The sequence below is a fragment of the Schistocerca americana genome, chromosome 3 (assembly GCF_021461395.2).
Source record: "Schistocerca americana isolate TAMUIC-IGC-003095 chromosome 3, iqSchAmer2.1, whole genome shotgun sequence".
In the NCBI taxonomy this organism is placed as follows: Eukaryota; Metazoa; Arthropoda; class Insecta; order Orthoptera; family Acrididae; genus Schistocerca; species Schistocerca americana.
In genome coordinates, this window is record NC_060121.1 from 617,123,343 (window position 1) to 617,140,865 (window position 17,523).

The 17,523-nt window shown below is 44.6% G+C and overlaps 1 protein-coding gene across 1 annotated transcript in view; it reads right to left on the minus strand.

Annotated features, from left to right (window-relative positions):
- Positions 1-17,523, minus strand: part of LOC124606255 (ATP-dependent translocase ABCB1-like) — a 150,669-nt gene that overhangs the window by 112,384 nt on the left and 20,762 nt on the right. The window contains exon 3 of the mRNA XM_047138232.1: positions 14,361-14,657. Coding sequence (XP_046994188.1) covers positions 14,361-14,657 — 297 coding nt within the window. The remainder of the gene's footprint in view (positions 1-14,360; positions 14,658-17,523) is intronic.

Sequence of the window (17,523 nt, forward strand, 5' to 3'; positions counted from 1 at the left end):
TGGTGGGAGGAACAAGACTTTTGATCAGGTGAATACAGGGTTATAAATACAAAATCAAATAGGGGTAATGCAGGAGTAGGTTTAATAATGAATAAAAAAATAGGAGTGCGGGTAAGCTACTACAAACAGCATAGTGAACGCATTATTGTGGCCAAGATAGACACGAAGCCCACACCTACTACAGTAGTACAAGTTTATATGCCAACTAGCTCTGCAGATGATGAAGAAGTTGATGAAATGTATGATGACATAAAAGAAATTATTCAGGTAGTGAAGGGAGGTGAAAATTTAATAGTTATGGGTGACTGGAATTCGACAGTAGGAAAAGGAAGAGAAGGAAACGTAGTAGGTAAATATGAATTGGGGCTAAGAAATGAAAGAGGAAGCCGCCTGGTAGAATTATGCAGAGAGCATAACTTAATCATAGCTAACACTTGGTTCAAGAACCATGACCGAAGGTTGTGTACATGGAAGAAGCCTGGAGATACTAAAAATTTTCAGATAGATTAGATAATGGTAAGACAGAGATTTAGGAACCAGATTTTAAATTGTAAGACATATCCAGGGGCAAATGTGGACTCAGGCCACAATCTATTGGTTATGAACTGTAGATTAAAACTGAAGAAAGTGAAAAAAGGTGGGAATTTAAGGAGATGGGACCTGCATAAACTGACTAAACCAGAGGTTGTACAGAGTTTCAGGGAGAGCATAAGGGCACAATTGACAGGAAGAGGGGAAAGAAATACAGTAGAAGAAGAATGGGTAGCTCTGAGGAATGAAATAGTGAAGGCAGCAGAGGATCAAGTAGGTAAAAAGACGAGGGCTAGTAGAAATCCTTGGGTAACAGAAGAGATACTGAATTTATTTGATGAAAGGAGAAAATACAAAAATGCAGCAAGTGAAGCAGGCAAAAAGGAATACAAACGTCTCAAAAATGAGATCGACAGGAACTGCAAAATGGCTAAGCGGGGATGGCTAGAGGACAAATGTAAGGATGCAAAGGTTTACCTCATGGGGATTAAGATAGAAACCGCCTACAGGAAAATTAAAGAGACCCTTGGAGAAATGAGAACCACTTGTAAGAATATCAAGAGCTCAGATGGAAAGCCAGTTCTAAGCAAAGAAGGAAAAGGAGAAAGGTGGAAGGAGTATATAGAGGGTCTATACAAGGGTGGTGTACTTGAGGACAATATTATGGAAATGGAAGAAGATGCAGATGAAGAAGAAATGGGCGATATGATACTGCGTGAAGAGTTTGACAATGTACTGAAAGATCTAAGTCGAACAAGGCCCCGGGAGTAGACAACATTCCATTAGAACTACTGACAGCCTTGGGAGAGCCAGTCCTGACAAAACTCTGCCATCTGGTGAGCAAGATGTATGAGACAGGCGAAATACCCTCAGACTTCAAAAAGGATATAATAATTCCAATCCCAAAGAAAGTAGGTGTTGGCACATGTGAAAACTACCGAACTATCAGTTTAATAAGCCACGGCTGCAAAATATTAACACGAATTCCTTACAAACGAATGGAAAAACTGGTAGAAGCCGACCTCGGGAAAGGTCAGTTTGGATTCCGTAGAAATGTTGGAACACGTGAGGCAATGCTGACCCTACGACTCATCTGAGAAAATACATTAAGGAAAGGCAAACCTACGTTTCTAGTATTTGTAAACTTACAGAAAGCTTTTGACAATGTTGACTGGAATACTCTGTTTCAAATTCTGAAGGTGGCAGGGGTAAAATACAGGGAGCAAAAGGCTATTTATAATTTTTGCAGAAAGCAGATGGCAGTTATAAGAGTCGAGGGACATGAAAGGGAAGCAGTGGTTGGGAAGGGGGTGAGACAGGGTTGTAGCCCTTCCCCGATGCTACTCAATCTGTATATTGAGCAAGCAGTAAGGGTGGTGGTGGTGTTTAACGTCCCGTCGACAACGAGGTCATTAGAGACGGAGCGCAAGCTTGGGTTGGGGAAGGATTGGGAAGGAAATCGGCCGTGCCCTTTCAAAGGAACCATCCCGGCATTTGCCTGAAACGAATTAGGGAAATCACGGAAAACCTAAATCAGGATGGCCGGAGAAGGGATTGAACCGTCGTCCTCCCGAATGCGAGTCCAGTGTGCTAACCACTGCGCCACCTCGCTCGGTCAGCAGTATAGGAAACTAAAGAAAAGTTCGGATGAACCGTCGTCCTCCCGAATGCGAGTCCAGTGTGCTAACCACTGCGCCACCTCGCTCGTTCAGCAGTAAAGGAAACTAAAGAAAAGTTCGGAGTAGGTATTAAAATCCATGGAGAAGAAATAAAAACTTTGAGGTTCGCCGATGACATTGTAATTCTGTCAGAGACAGCAAAGGACTTGGAAGAGCAGTTGAACAGAATGGACAGTGTCTTGAAAGGAAGGTATAAGATGAACATCAACAAAAGGAAAACGAGGATAATGGAAGGTAGTCGAATTAAGTCGGGTGATGCTGCGGTTATTAGATCAGGAAATGAGACACTTAAAGTAGTAAAGGAGTTTTGCTATTTGGGGAGCAAAATAACTGATGATGGTGGAGGTAGAGAGGATATAAAACGTAGACTGGCAATGGCAAGGAAGGCGTTTTTGAAGAAGAGGAATTTGTTAACATCGAGTATTGATGTAAGTGTTAGGAAGTCGTTTCTGAATGTATTTGTAAGGAGTGTAGCCATGTATGGAAGTGAAACATGGACGATCAATAGTTTCGACAAGAAGAGAATAGAAGCTTTCGTAATGTGGTGCTACAGAAGAATGCTGAAGATTACGTGGGTAGATCACAAACTAATGAGGAGGTATTGAATAATATTGGGGGGGAAGAGAAGTTTGTGGCACAAGTTGACTAGAAGAAGGGATCGGTTGGTAGGACATGTTCTGAGGCATTAAGGGCACCGTGGCGGGTAAAAATCGTAGAGGGAGACCAAGAGATGAATACACTAAGCAGATTCAGAAGAATGCTGGCTGCAGTACGTCCTTGGAGATGAAGAGGCTTGCACAGGATAGAGTAGCATGGAGAGCTGCATCAAACCAGTCTCAGGACTGAAGACCACAACAACAACAAGTACCCGTAATAGCACACGCTGTAGAATAATGAAATGGTAGTAACAGTAATAGGGTGTTTTATACTTGTTATAGTTGTGTTGTTTGTTATTGTGATAGTAATATACGTTGCTGTAACGCAACTAGCAGTAGGTGATAAATATGATTGTAAGCTTAGTGGAATAGCTTGATATAACGAAAATTTTGGCTTTTTTTTCTTCAGAGTGAAGGAATATTCGACTGAGAGCCGAAAAAAGATGCCACAGGATTGCGCAATGTACCATCTAAGCATTAGAGCGATTGTAGTAGAAACAAATAGATAGGGAAAATAGTACGATAGACAATGTAAACTTGGTTCCATAGTCAGAATTTTAAAAAAAAGAAAAAAAAGAAAAATCATAGAGATTTACATGTAAATGTATATGTGACGGTTCACTACTTGGTCAAGAAAATAGACTAGAATGAGTGAGTATATCAGCAATATATACACTATGTGATCCAAAGTATCTGAAACCTGGCTGAAATTGACTTACAAGTTCGTGGCGACCGACATTGATAATGCTGGAATTCAATGTGGTGTTAGCCTTGACGACAGCATCCACTCTCGCACGCATATGCTCAATCACGTGCTGGAATGTTTCTTGGTGAATGGCAGCCCAATTTTCACGGAGTACTGCACTGAGGAGAGGTATCGATGTCGATCGGTGAGGACTTGCACGAAGTAGGCGTCCCAAAACATCCCAAAGGTGTTCTATAGATTTCAGGTCATGACTCTGTGCAGGACAGTCCATTACAGGGACGTTGCTGTCGTGTAACCAGTCCCCACAGACCGTGCCTTATGAACAGGTCCAAAAATGGTGCAAGTGGCTCTGAGCACTATGGGACTCAACTTCTGAAGTCATCAGTCCCCTAGAACTTAGAACTACTTAAACCTAACTAACCTAAGGACATTACACACGTCCATGCCCGAGGCAGGATTCGAACCTGCGACCATAGCGGTCTCGCGGTTCCAGACTGTAGCGCCTAGAAGCGCTCGGCCACTACGGCCGGCTATGAACAGGTGCTCGATCGTGTTGGAAGATGCAATCGCCTTCCCCAAATTGCTCTTCAATAGTGGGAAGCTTAAAACATCAATGTAGGCCTGTGCTGTGATACTGTCACGCAAAACAACAAGGGGTACAATCGTCCTCCATGGAAAACACGACCACACCATAACACCACCGCCTCCGAATATTACTGTTGGTACTACACACGCTGGCAGATGACGTTCACCGGGCATCCGTCAAACCCATACCCTGCCATCGTATCGCCACATTGTGTATCTTGATTCGCCACTCCACACAACTTTTTTCCATTGTTCAGTCGTCCAATATTTACTCGCCTTACTCCAAGCGAGGCGTCGATTGTCATTTACCGGCGTGATGTGTGGCTTATGAGCAGCCGTTCGACTATGAAAACCAAGCTTTCTCACCCCCTGCCTAGCTGTCATAGTAATTGCTGGGGATCCTGATGCAGTTTGGAATTCCTGTATGGTGGTCTGCCTATTGCATATTACGATTTTCTTCAACTGTCGGCGGTCTCTGTCAGTCAACAGACGAGGTCGGCCTGTGCGCTTTTGTGCTGTATGTGTCCCTTCACTTTTCCACTTCACTGTCACATCGGCATCAGTGGAACTAGGGATGATTAAGAGTGTGGAAATCTCACTTACAGACGTATGACACAAGGTCACCTGACCATGTTTGAAGTTGGTGAGTTCCACGAAGCGCCCCATTCTGCTGCCTCACGATGTCTAATGGGTACTGAGGTCGCTGATATGGAGTTCCTGGCAGTAGGTGGCAGCACAATGCACCTAATATGAAAAACGTATAATTTTGGTGGTGTTCGGATACTTTTGACCACATAGTGTTTGTAGATACGGAAGTTCTCTTACGTAACTGCCCAGCCAGCGTGCTGAGGACCCGAGATCAAGTCCCGGTACTGCCAAGAATATTATCTGTGTGGGAGGACTGGAACGGGGCCCAATGAACCCCTGCCGCCGTCTGAGGAGATATTTACGTGAGAAACAGCACCATAATGCCAGGAAAGCCGAGAACGGCCGAAAAAACTGTGTGCTGATCCCTACCGCACCCGCAGGACGCCTTAATGCAAAACGTGACACGTCAGCTGTGGATCTCGCGCGGTCTCCTACGGCTGATCTCCAAGTTTAATTTTTTTATGCTAACTAACTCTGCCGTTTGTTAACACGGTCGGAAAACGGAATCCGAGTCAGAAATGATCAGTAAGCAATTGGTGTGAGAATCAGTAGAGGGTCATTGAAGTCAAGAAAGACTACCACGAATTAGTGGAAATGATTTCTTCACTCTCTCAACACTTACTACGGATGACGCGAAAAGGGGAAGAGATATTCTATGCAAACTACTATTGCAGGGGTAGCTGAGTTTAACAAACGGTACAAATTATTTTTAATGAGTCAAGAGAGACTAATGTTACGTTACACTGAGGTGGCGAAGGTCAAGCGATGCCTCCTAACATCGTGAAGGACCTCCTTTCGCCCAGCATAATGCGGCGATTCGTCGTGGGACGGGCCATGAACTCAACAAGTCGCTGAAAGCCTCAGCAGAAATACTAAGCTATGTTGCCTCTATAACCGTCCGTAATTGCGAAAGAGTTGCCGGGGCAGGATTTTGTGCACGAACTGGCCTCTCGATTACATCCCATAAATATTCTACGGGATTCATGTCGGGCGATCTGGGTGGCCAAATCATTCGCTCGAACTGTTCACGATGTTCTTCAAACCAATAGCTAACGGCTGTGGCCCCGCAACATGGCGCACTGTTAGCCACACAAATTGCACCGTTGTTCTGGAAGATGAACATGAATGGCTGCAAATGTTCTCAAATTAGCCGAACATAACCATTTCCAGTCAATGATCCGTTCAGTGGGACGAGAGGACCCAGTCTTTCCCATTTAAACACAGCCAACACAGTTCATTGTTCGCAACTTGCGTCCATGGCTTGCATCGCATTCGAACCCTACCATTAGCTTTTACCAACTGAAATCGGATCTCATCTGGCCAGGCATCGGTCTTCCCGTCGTCTAGGGTCGAACCGATATGGTCACCAACCACGTGAGGCGTTGGGAGCGATGTGCTGTTAGCAAAGGATCCCGCGTAGGTTGTCTGCTGCCATAGCCCATTAACGACAAATTTCTCCTTTCTATCCTAATGGATACGTTCGTCATATATCCAATATTGATTACTGCGTTTATTTCACACATTGCTGCTTGTCTGTTAGCACTGACAACTGCTCTCGGTTGTTAAGTGAAGGCTGTCGGCCACTTCGTTGTCCGTGGTGAGAGCTAATGCTTGAATTTTAGTATTTTCGGACACTCTTGACCCTGTGGAACGCGGAATAATTAATATCCTAACGACTTCCGAAATGGAATGTCCCTTTCTGCTAGCTCCAACTACCATTCCGCGTTAATTCTCCTTGTGCGACCATAATCACTTCGGAAACCTTTTCACATGAACCTTTACAAATGACGGCTCCACTAGTCCGCTGCTCTTTTATACCTTGCGTACGCGATAGCGTATCACTATCCCACGACTTTTGTCATGTCAGCGTACATCAAAATAATCAGTATACCAACCTACCGGAGTATGATAACGCATTCAGGCTCATGTTGTTGGTCCAGAGATTGTTTCCACAATGAAACATCTCTATGCAGTAGACAGTGCAGTAATGTGGATCTTATTGTCTGTCGAAACTGTACACCAGTGCTGAAACGGAGTAGTGATATACGTTCAGTTATTGTAGCTTCGACCGTGATACGCGTTCAGCAAGTGAAACGAGGACGACGCACTAGTCGCCTCTGAACCGCGCCAGCACGCGGCCGCCGTTACGCCCCTGCGGAAAGCCCGGCAGCCGCCCTGTCACACGGTGGCGCGGTTGTCGACTTCGGCGAACTTGCGTAGCAGACAACACGTTGACTCGTATCACGCCTGACGTCTGGCACGGACATGCTATGATGCACTTCGACACAGAGAAACTTGTTGGTTGAAGTGGAAAATCGTTCAGCCGTACGGAATATGAAGATGGACGATACAGCGACAGAATTTTAAAGTATAAATTGCGGAAGAGATAGTAAATTCGTTTGGAGGAAAAGAATTGTTACAAGATGGAAGAAAAAGCTAGGTACGTGGGTTGGCCTTTATTTTTATAGTATCATTACATTTTTTTACATGTTTTTGAATCTTTTGCACCAGACGTTAAGCGCATCGATGTTATCATTGTAGTGGATTGACATTTACAATGTAATCTGCTAGTACATCACAGTTCTGAATAACTGGTAAGTGTGTGGAATGTGTAAAGTCTGCTCGAAATTAATACCATGCCTTAAGCGTATAAAGTTGTGAAGTATACAACAAGCTTTAACAACGTATGTTGCCAAGTTTACGTTAACATTTACAGGTCAATATAACATCTACCATTCATTAGTCAAAATGCGAAAAGTGCATTCCTTGTATCGACGTGTTCTTCTGAGCTGATAATTAAATATTATCTTGTTTTTACTTAAATTATTTCTTGCATAGCGTCGTAAAACATGTTCTGATGGCCGAATGCCTCGTCACCAACAACGAATTAAGAAATTTTGCCGTGAATACCTTTTGTTTCCTCGTTGTTACGTAATCCTAAATTTACATCCATCAGTTGTTTGTAGAAGAACGAAACTTTGAAAACTGATGAATCTCTGCGTTTTCCCTATGCGCCTACATCAACGTATATGAATTTATAATTGTTATGACAACCTGCCGTTAAAGCTATTGTAAAGAAAGTTTATAACAGTAACAAAATGATCCTGTGTTGTCTGGTTTTATTACACGCATATGTTTCCCGCCGATAGCTTGTATAACGAGAGGAATATTTGCTCTGGTTGAAAATTTTTTAGCTATATAAAACCAAAATTTTATCGTCGGTTGGGGAAGGCATTCTGCATTCATCTTGATGATATCGCTCGATAAACTTGTTGCATAATTTCGCTAACTGTAGTTTTTCCCAAGCGATAGGTGCAATGAGTGTCAGCAAAAGAGCATCCAGAAGCCAAATACCTAAAACATAAACAAAATTTCTTTTCAGGCTTGAGGCACCACGAAAATGGGAAAATCTGAGAAATAGCTTCGTGAAGGAATATCGGAAAGTCAGCAGTTTGAAGGGTGCATCAAGTGTTACACATAAATCTCATTACATATACTTCAACTAGCTTATCTTTTTAGCACAGTCCGCAGCTCGTGGTCGTGCGGTAGCGTTCTCGCTTCCCGCGCCCGGGTTCGATTCCCGGCGGGGTCAGGAATTTTCTCTGCCTCGTGATGACTGGGTGTTGTGTGATGTCCTTAGGTTAGTTAGGTTTAAGTAGTTCTAAGTTCTAGGGGACTGATGACCATAGATGTTAAGTCCCATAGTGCTCAGAGCCATTTGAGCCACTAGTAACTTTTTATCACACGTTGTTGCAAGAAATAATGCGGATGACAGTTTGAAATCAGCTGAAGCAGGATATAAGGCACAAAAGTTGAGCCTACTGAAGAACCACATGAGATTTGAGAGTGCAGGTCATCAATACTGAAAAAGAGAAAGGCTAATAACGCAGAAAGCGAGAACATAGAAGTGCAGCGTGTTGGAGTACTGAAGGAAAGTAGCGAGAAACGACGATGACCCTGACCGCCACTTTCTGCTGTCGTTACTGAATGATTTTAAAAGAGTACCTTAGTATTTGAAGTTAATAAAGAAAATCGGTATTATAAAAGTGATCATGGATGCTTGTTGTCAACAGAACGCGTCCTCCGAGAACTATCCACGGAATACTTATTTTGCCGGCCGCGGTGGTCTAGCGGTTCTGGCGCTGCAGTCCGGAACCGCGGGACTGCTACGGTCGCAGGTTCGAATCCTGCCTCGGGCATGGGTGTGTGTGATGTCCTTAGGTTAGTTAGGTTTAAGTAGCTCTAAGTTCTAGGGGACTTATGACCTAAGATGTTGAGTCCCATAGTGCTCAGAGCCAATACTTATTTCATAAACATTGGCCAGCCATCAACTAGTTATACAAATATTTACGAAAATGTAACAGATGTAAGATATTCAGCAACTTCATCTCATGCACCGGATCGTTCCTAAGGAGGTGATCATTACGAATAGTTTAACATCTGTATAATGTAAAGCCGGCCGAGGTGCCCGAGCGGTTCTAGGCGCTACAATCTGGGACCGCGCGACCGCTACGGTCCCAGGTTCGAATCCTGCCTCGGGCATGGACGTGTGTGATGTCCTTAGCTTAGCTAAGTTCCAGGGGACTGATGACCTCAGAAGTTAAGTCCCACAGCGCTCAGAGCCATTTGAACCATTTTTGTATAATGTAAACAAGCAGTATTAAGTTTCTATATCTACATCTACATTTGTACTCCGCAAGCCACCCAACGGTGTGTGGCGGAGGGCACTTTACGTGCAACTGTCATTACCTCCCTTTCCTGTTCCAGTCGCGTATGGTTCGCGGGAAGAACGACTGTCTGAAAGCCTCCGTGCGCGCTCTAATCTCTCTAATTTTACATTCGTGATCTCCTCGGGAGGTATAAGTAGGGGGAAGCAATATATTCGATACCTCATCCAGAAACGCACCCTCTCGAAACCTGGCGAGCAATCTACACCGCGATGCAGAGCGCCTCTCTTGCAAAGTCTGCCACTTGAGTTTATTAAACATCTCCGCAACGCTATCGCGATTACCAAATAACCCTGTGACGAAACGCGCCGCTCTTCTTTGGATCTTCTCTATCTCCTCCGTCAAACCGATCTGGTACGGATCCCACACTGATGAGCAATACTCAAGTATAGGTCGAACGAGTGTTTTGTAAGCCACCTCCTTTGTTGATGGACTACATTTTCTAAGCACTCTCCCAATGAATCTCAACCTGGTACCCGCCTTACCAACAATTAATTTTATATGATCATTCCACTTCAAATCGTTCCGCACGCATACTCCCAGATATTTTACAGAAGTAACTGCTACCAGTGTTTGTTCCGCTATCATATAATCATACAATAAAGGATCCTTCTTTCTATGTATTCGCAATACATTACATTTGTCTATGTTAAGGGACAGTTGCCACTCCCTGCACCAAGTGCCTATCCGCTGCAGATCTTCCTGCATTTCGCTACAATTTTCTAATGCTGCAACTTCTCTGTATACTACAGCATCATCCGCGAAAAGCCGCATGGAACTTCCGACACTATCTACTAGGTCATTTATACGAATATATATTGTGAAACGCAATGGTCCCATAACACTCCCATGTGGCACGCCAGAGGTTACTTTAACGTCTGTAGACGTCTCTCCATTGATAACAACATGCTGTGTTCTGTTTGCTAAAAACTCTTCAATCCAGCCACACAGCTGGTCTGATATTCCGTAGGCTCTTACTTTGTTTATCAGGCGACAGTGCGGAACTGTATCGAACGCCTTCCGGAAGTCAAGAAAAATAGCATCTACCTGGGAGCCTGTATTTAATATTTTCTGGGTCTCATGAACAAATAAAGCGAGTTGGGTCTCACACGATCGCTGTTTCCGGAATCCATGTTGATTCCTACATAGTAGATTCTGGGTTTCCAAAAACGACATGATACTCGAGCAAAAAACATGTTCTAAAATTCTACAACAGATCGATGTCAGAGATATAGGTCTATAGTTTTGCGCATCTGCTCGACGACCCTTCTTGAAGACTGGGACTACATGTGCTCTTTTCCAATCATTTGGAACCCTCCGTTCCTCTAGAGACTTGCGGTACACGGCTGTTAGAAGGAGGGCAAGTTCTTTCGCGTACTCTGTGTAGAATCGAATTGGTATCCCGTCAGGTCCAGTGGACTTTCCTCTATTGAGTGATTCCAGTTGCTTTTCTATTCCTTGGACACTTATTTCGATGTCAGCCAGTTTTTCGTTTGTGCGAGGATTTAGAGAAGGAACTGCAGTGCGGTCTTCCTCTGTGAAACAGCTTTGGAAAAAGGTGTTTAGTATTTCAGCTTTACGCGTGTCATCCTCTGTTTCAATGCCATCATCATCCCGGAGTGTCTGGATATGCTGTTTCGAGCCACTTACTGATTTAACGTAAGACCAGAACTTCCTAGGATTTTCTGTCAAGTCGGTACATAGAATTTTACTTTCGAATTCACTGAACGCTTCACGCATAGCCCTCCTTACGCTAACTTTGACATCGTTTAGCTTCTGTTTGTCTGAGAGGTTTTGGCTGCGTTTAAACTTGGAGTGAAGCTCTCTTTGCTTTCGCAGTAGTTTCATAACGTTGTTGTTGTACCACGGTGGGTTTTTCCCGTCCCTCACAGTTTTACTCGGCACGTACCTGTCTAAAACGCATTTTACGATTGCCTTGGACTTTTTCCATAAACACTCAACATTGTCAGTGTCGGAACAGAAATTTTCGTTCTGATCTGTTAGGTAGTCTGAAATCTGCCTTCTATTACTCTTGCTAAACAGATAAACCTTCCTCCCTTTTTTTTATATTCCTATTAACTTCCATATTCAGGGATGCTGCAACGGCCTTATGATCACTGATTCCCTGTTCTGCACTTAAAGAGTCGAAAAGTTCGGGTCTGTTTGTTATCAGTAGGTCCAAGATGTTATCTCCACGAGTCGGTTCTCTGTTTAATTGCTCGAGATAATTTTCGGATAGTGCACTCAGTATAATGTCACTCGATGCTCTGTCCCTACCACCCGTCCTAAACATCTGAGTGTCCCAGTCTATATCTGGTAAATTGAAATCTCCACCTAAGACTATAACATGCTGAGAAAATTTATGTGAAATGTATTCCAAATTTTCTCTCAGTTGTTCTGCCACTAATGCTGCTGAGTCGGGAGGTCGGTAAAAGGAGCCAATTATTAACCTAGCTCGGTTGTTGAGTGTAACCTCCACCCATAATAATTCACAGGAACTATCCACTTCTACTTCACTACAGGATAAACTACTACTAACAGCGACGAACACTCCACCACCGGTTGCATGCAATCTATCCTTTCTAAACACCGTCTGTACCTTTGTAAAAATTTCGGCAGAATTTGTCTCTGGCTTAAGCCAGCTTTCTGTACCTATAACGATTTCAGCTTCGGTGCTTTCTATCAGCGCTTGAAGTTCTGGTACTTTACCAACGCAGCTTCGACAGTTGACAATTACAATACCGATTGCTGCTTGGTCCCCGCATGTCCTGACTTTGCTCCGCACCCGTTGAGGCTGTTGCCCTTTCTGTACTTGCCCAAGGCCATCTAACCTACAAAACCGCCCAGCCCACGCCACACAGCCCCTGCTACCCGTGTAGCCGCTTGTTGCGTGTAGTGGACTACTGACCTATCCAGCGGAACCCGAAACCCCACCACCCTATGGCGCAAGTCGAGGAATCTGCAGCCCACACGGTCGCAGAACCGTCTCAGCCTCTGATTCAGACCCTCCACTCGGCTCTGTATCAAAGCTCCGCAGTCAGTCCTGTCGACGATGCTGCAGATGGTGAGCTCTGCTTTCATCCCGCTAGCGAGACTGGCAGTCTTCACCAAATCAGATAGCCGCCGGAAGCCAGAGAGGATTTCCTCCGATCCATAGCGACACACATCATTGGCGCCGACATGAGCGACCAGCTGCAGATGGGTGCACCCTGTACCCTTCATGGCATCCGGAAGGACCCTTTCCACATCTGGAATGACTCCCCCCGGTATGCACACGGAGTGCACACTGGTTTTCTTCCCCTCTCTTGCTGCCATTTCCCTAAGGGGCCCCATTACGCGCCTGACGTTGGAGCTCCCAACTACCAGTAAGCCCACCCTCTGCGACCGCCCGGATCTTGCAGACTGAGGGGCAACCTCTGGAACAGGACAAGCAGCCATGTCAGGCCGAAGATCAGTATCAGCCTGAGACAGAGCCTGAAACCGGTTCGTCAGACAAACTGGAGAGGCCTTCCGTTCAGCCCTCCGGAATGTCTTTCGCCCCCTGCCACACCTTGAGGCGACCTCCCACTCTACCACAGGTGAGGGATCAGCCTCAATGCGGGCAGTATCCCGGGCAACCACAGTCGTAGTCCGATCGGGGGATGCGTGGGACGAACTGGCCGTCCCCGACAAACCCCCATCCGGACCCCCACAGTGATGCCCATTGGCAACAGCCTCAAGCTGTGTGACCGAAGCCAACACTGCCTGAAGCTGGGAGGGAAGGGATGCCAACTCAGCCTGCATCCGAACACAGCAGTTGCAGTCCCTATCCATGCTAAAAACTGTTTTGCAAAGAACGTCTGAACTAATCTACAGAGAGCGCAAACAAATCGACAAAATTTAAACGGTTGTTAAAATACAAGATTGCCTAGTAAATGCAGTAATGCTGCTACTTGCACACTGCTGACACTGCTCGTCGGCGGAAGGAGACTACGCGAATTTACACTATTCAGGTACTAAAACGCGATGCTACAACTCTCAAATACTATAATACGCCCGAAATTTATGAATTAAACAATGCAAGTACCAAAAACACGCAAAGAAATTAAGAATTAAACTATGTAACAAATGAGTGAGCTAGGAGTATACGACTTGCTGCTGCAGCTGCTTATCCAATGGCGGCAGGGAGCACACTGTGAAAATGTTTTATTATTAATGTGCACTTAATTATATGAAACCGTTTGATACTAAAATATTTAAATAGAATAGTAACAAGCTTACCTCAATGTTACCAGCAGCTTTTCTTTAGGGTCTTTTCATGAGTGCAAGTTTGTTGTCACTGCCGTTATCGTTCCTCTAATTTCGGAAAGTGGTTCGTCGAAAGAAGACGTTCACATTCTGTTGTAACTTAAAAAAATAAAATGTATCATACTTTCTTAGCTCCTTGTAAAAGGTGACAAAAGCACCACTGATATTTCTTTCCTGCTGGAAGGATGCACCCGATATATGTTTTTTTCTGCTGCTGCGGCGTCTTTCCTTCTTCAAACGACGTACCGAGTGCCAAATGGCCACAGCACCTTCGGGAGACACTTTCGTTTTGGCTAATTATTTCCAGCAACTCGAAAAAAAGATACAAAATTCCGGTCGAAAGGACTGAGAGAGCAAGAACTACAACGAAATCCGCAGAACAGACGGACCGACCTAGTTCACACGCTGCTCCTTTCGACGGGCCAGTGCGCCGTAGCCCGTAGAAACTGCACAACCACGTGCGGCGCTCGCTGTGGCGGTTGGCGGGCCGTGTGTTGCTGCCCTAACACGATTACTGCGCTGCACTCTGCACGCTCCTTACCTCTCTGCTTCCTTGTCCCGTCCGTCGAAAGCGACTACGGTGCGGATGGCGGCGAACACCTCCCGAGCCACGGCGCCCGCCTTGCCTTCTTCGTCCGCTTCCTTGTCCGCGAGCCGGGAGGAATACACGTCTGTGGCTATGAGCGAGACCACGCACAGAGGCAGGGATAGCAGGCAGACGAGGGCCAGCTCCCAGCCACGCACCAGGGCCATCACCACGCAGCCGACGTAGCCCACTATACTCCTGATGAACATCACCACCTTCTCCCCGATCCCGTCTTCCAGCTTCGACAGGTCCCTGTGGACATCGTCAACTTGTATAATGTGCTAGTAGTTATCTAACAAATGTATTCAGTCCAAACAACAACAGCACCATCTCCACACAGCCAACGTTACCAATGTGTCGGAAATGAATGTCACCATCCTTTTGCCTCGGGCATAGATGTGTATGATGCCCTTAGGTTAGTTTGTTTTAACTAATTCTAAGTTATAGGGGGCTAATGACTTCAGAAGTTGAGTCCCATAGTGCTCAGAGCCATTTCAACCATCACCATCCTCTCCTTATTGCTCTCAGCAGGTGGGCCACGACACAACACCGTGCCACGTCATTAGCTAGGTGTGCCACTATACTTCTGAGGGTTTATGATATTTCTAATAAAGGTTGTTAAATAACTCCACTGAATATTTATTTTTAAAAAGAACAACAGAATGTATATAAATATTCTGGAACCTGAACTTATTTACAGTTATTCATTGGTTTACTAGTTAGATGTTTGAGTTATCAACGAGAAGCTTGAGCCTGTAGAATTGTGGACAAACTTACACGCGTTTCCTGTTCAACTAAGAGAAGTCCATCCAATTTCTTACGTTTTATGCCGGTTACTGCCAAAAACACAGTCGCGATAAATAGGTGGTGGAAAAACGCAACAGGGTATTATCTGAATTCGCTGCTATTACTGGTTACTTTTTCTTCGCTAACGTCCAAAACTTGATACGTTGTAGTTCACAATATTTCAGTTGAAGTTTTCATTCTGCGAGAAGTTCTGCCTATGGCTCATCTTCCTTAAGACAAAATTAGATGGAGGATTCTGGAGACACAACTTCAGGATTCCGCACCCAGTCGAACCGTTCAACAGTGATGGAAAGATAATATTGTGCCTTATCAAGGCAGAACCATGACTGATTAAAAATGAGTTTTGTAGGTTATGTAACCCTGTGGATCTATCTCGCAAATGAGAGGAAAAATTTTAAGATTTTTCTTTTCCACGTGCGATTTTCAAATTCTATTTTCTTAACAGCCCGGTGAGTTTATCACTATACGTTAGCACGTTTTTTATTTCGATCAGGTAATGTTAACGAAATAGGCCACCTTGGCACGTCACTGCTCGTTATTTAACTGCCCTGCAAAGTTTGGCTCTTCGACGCTAAACATTTTTAATAGCTCTTTCCTCAATTCAAACAAAATCTTTCCAGAACTCTACCTTCTGACAACCAACGGATCTCAGCAATCAGAACTTAAGTGCCATGTCGAGTTACGCTTCTTGGCACAATTGTTTGAGGAGTCTTAAGAGCTCTAGAATTAACGAAATTTATCATGTGAATTGATTAATCTAAAACTTTCTAAATTTCTGTTGGCCTGCCATTCACCACCAGAGCCTCACGATATGTGATGCGGTGTGCCGAAGGTACAGTCGGGAAATCTTGTTCAGTTTTGCAGCAATTCTACTGAATCTTCCGCTCATTGCTGCTGCACCGTCTGTGCAAACAGGAAGACAACAATTCCAGGACAACTTGTTTTACCGAGCGAGGTGGCGCAGTGATCAGCACACTAGAATCGCATACGGGAGGACGACGGTTCAAACCCGCGTCCGGCCATCGTGATTTAGGTCTTCCGTGATTTCCCTAAATCACCTCGGGCAAATGCCGGGATAGTCCCTTTTAAAACAGCATGGGCACCTCCCTTCCTAATCCTTCCCTAACCCGATGGGACCGATGATCTCGCTGTTTGGTCACATCCCGCCGAATCAACCAACCAACAACTTGTGTTGCTCCAAGGCCTGTGTGTATAATTATGCACGCCTGAAGCAGTTGACGTGTACACGTTAGAAATTCTTCAGTAATCGTATAAAGTTCAGTAATCGTCATTTCCTACTTACATCTCTTGAATCGTCAAGTTTTAGTGAAAATACACGGCAGCCGCTTAACTTTCCACGGACATTTCAGTGGATACCTGAAGACACGTCATCAGGTCGCTGGAAAATAGTATAGTTTGACAATGGAACGAAAGAGACTTTCTTTTCGGCGCCATCACCTAACATCGATGTCCCTACATCTTCACTTGCAGGATAAATTACGGCTTCTGCAGTACTATGAGGTTCCTCCATTTTTTTAATTTTGCTGCTATTGCGGAAACTTTATTACTGGCCCTTGTACTTTTTCAGAAATAAGGTGCTCTCCACACCATAGTTTTGGCTAGCTTTTATACTGACGATATCAATTGGCTAAAGTAGTTCTCACCTCTCCCATATATGTGACAACGTGTCCTGTTCAAATGTCTTTTCAAATTGCAATGGACCATGGATTCTCTGCTAAGTTTTATCTGCACACGACGCATTCTGGTAATGGGCAGTTTTCGTGTTCACTGAACGAAAATTCGAAGTTTAAGTAATTCTCTCTTGGTACTTACGAAATGTTACAGTCGGCTGTTTGATTTCTCGGATTTGGAATTGGTTCGTTCTCACTTTTGCTACTCATATCTGTTTCTGTCAGGAACTTTTTCCATTTTGATCAGAAACTTATCCATATCGAAAATTAATGCATTAACTGGACATCATTAACTGGTGAAGAGAATCTGTGAGCACGCTAGACGGTGTGTCTCGTATCTTCGCTGACTCGTCCGTTAGGACCTTCTCGCTGTTGCCAACTCCATATGTCGGTGTGCCACAATAACTTACTATATTGTGTACTGTGCCGCGAACAAAAAGAGGCTGAGAACCACTGGACTACACACACGGAGTGTAGCGGCAACGCGATCACTTGGGGTCAATCACGTACTGTATCCGTTCAGTGCAGACAACTATTAGCCTTATGCATGAAGAACTTATTACGGTATTAAGATTTACATTTTTAATAACTGGAACTTAACCGATTTCGATTGGAATATT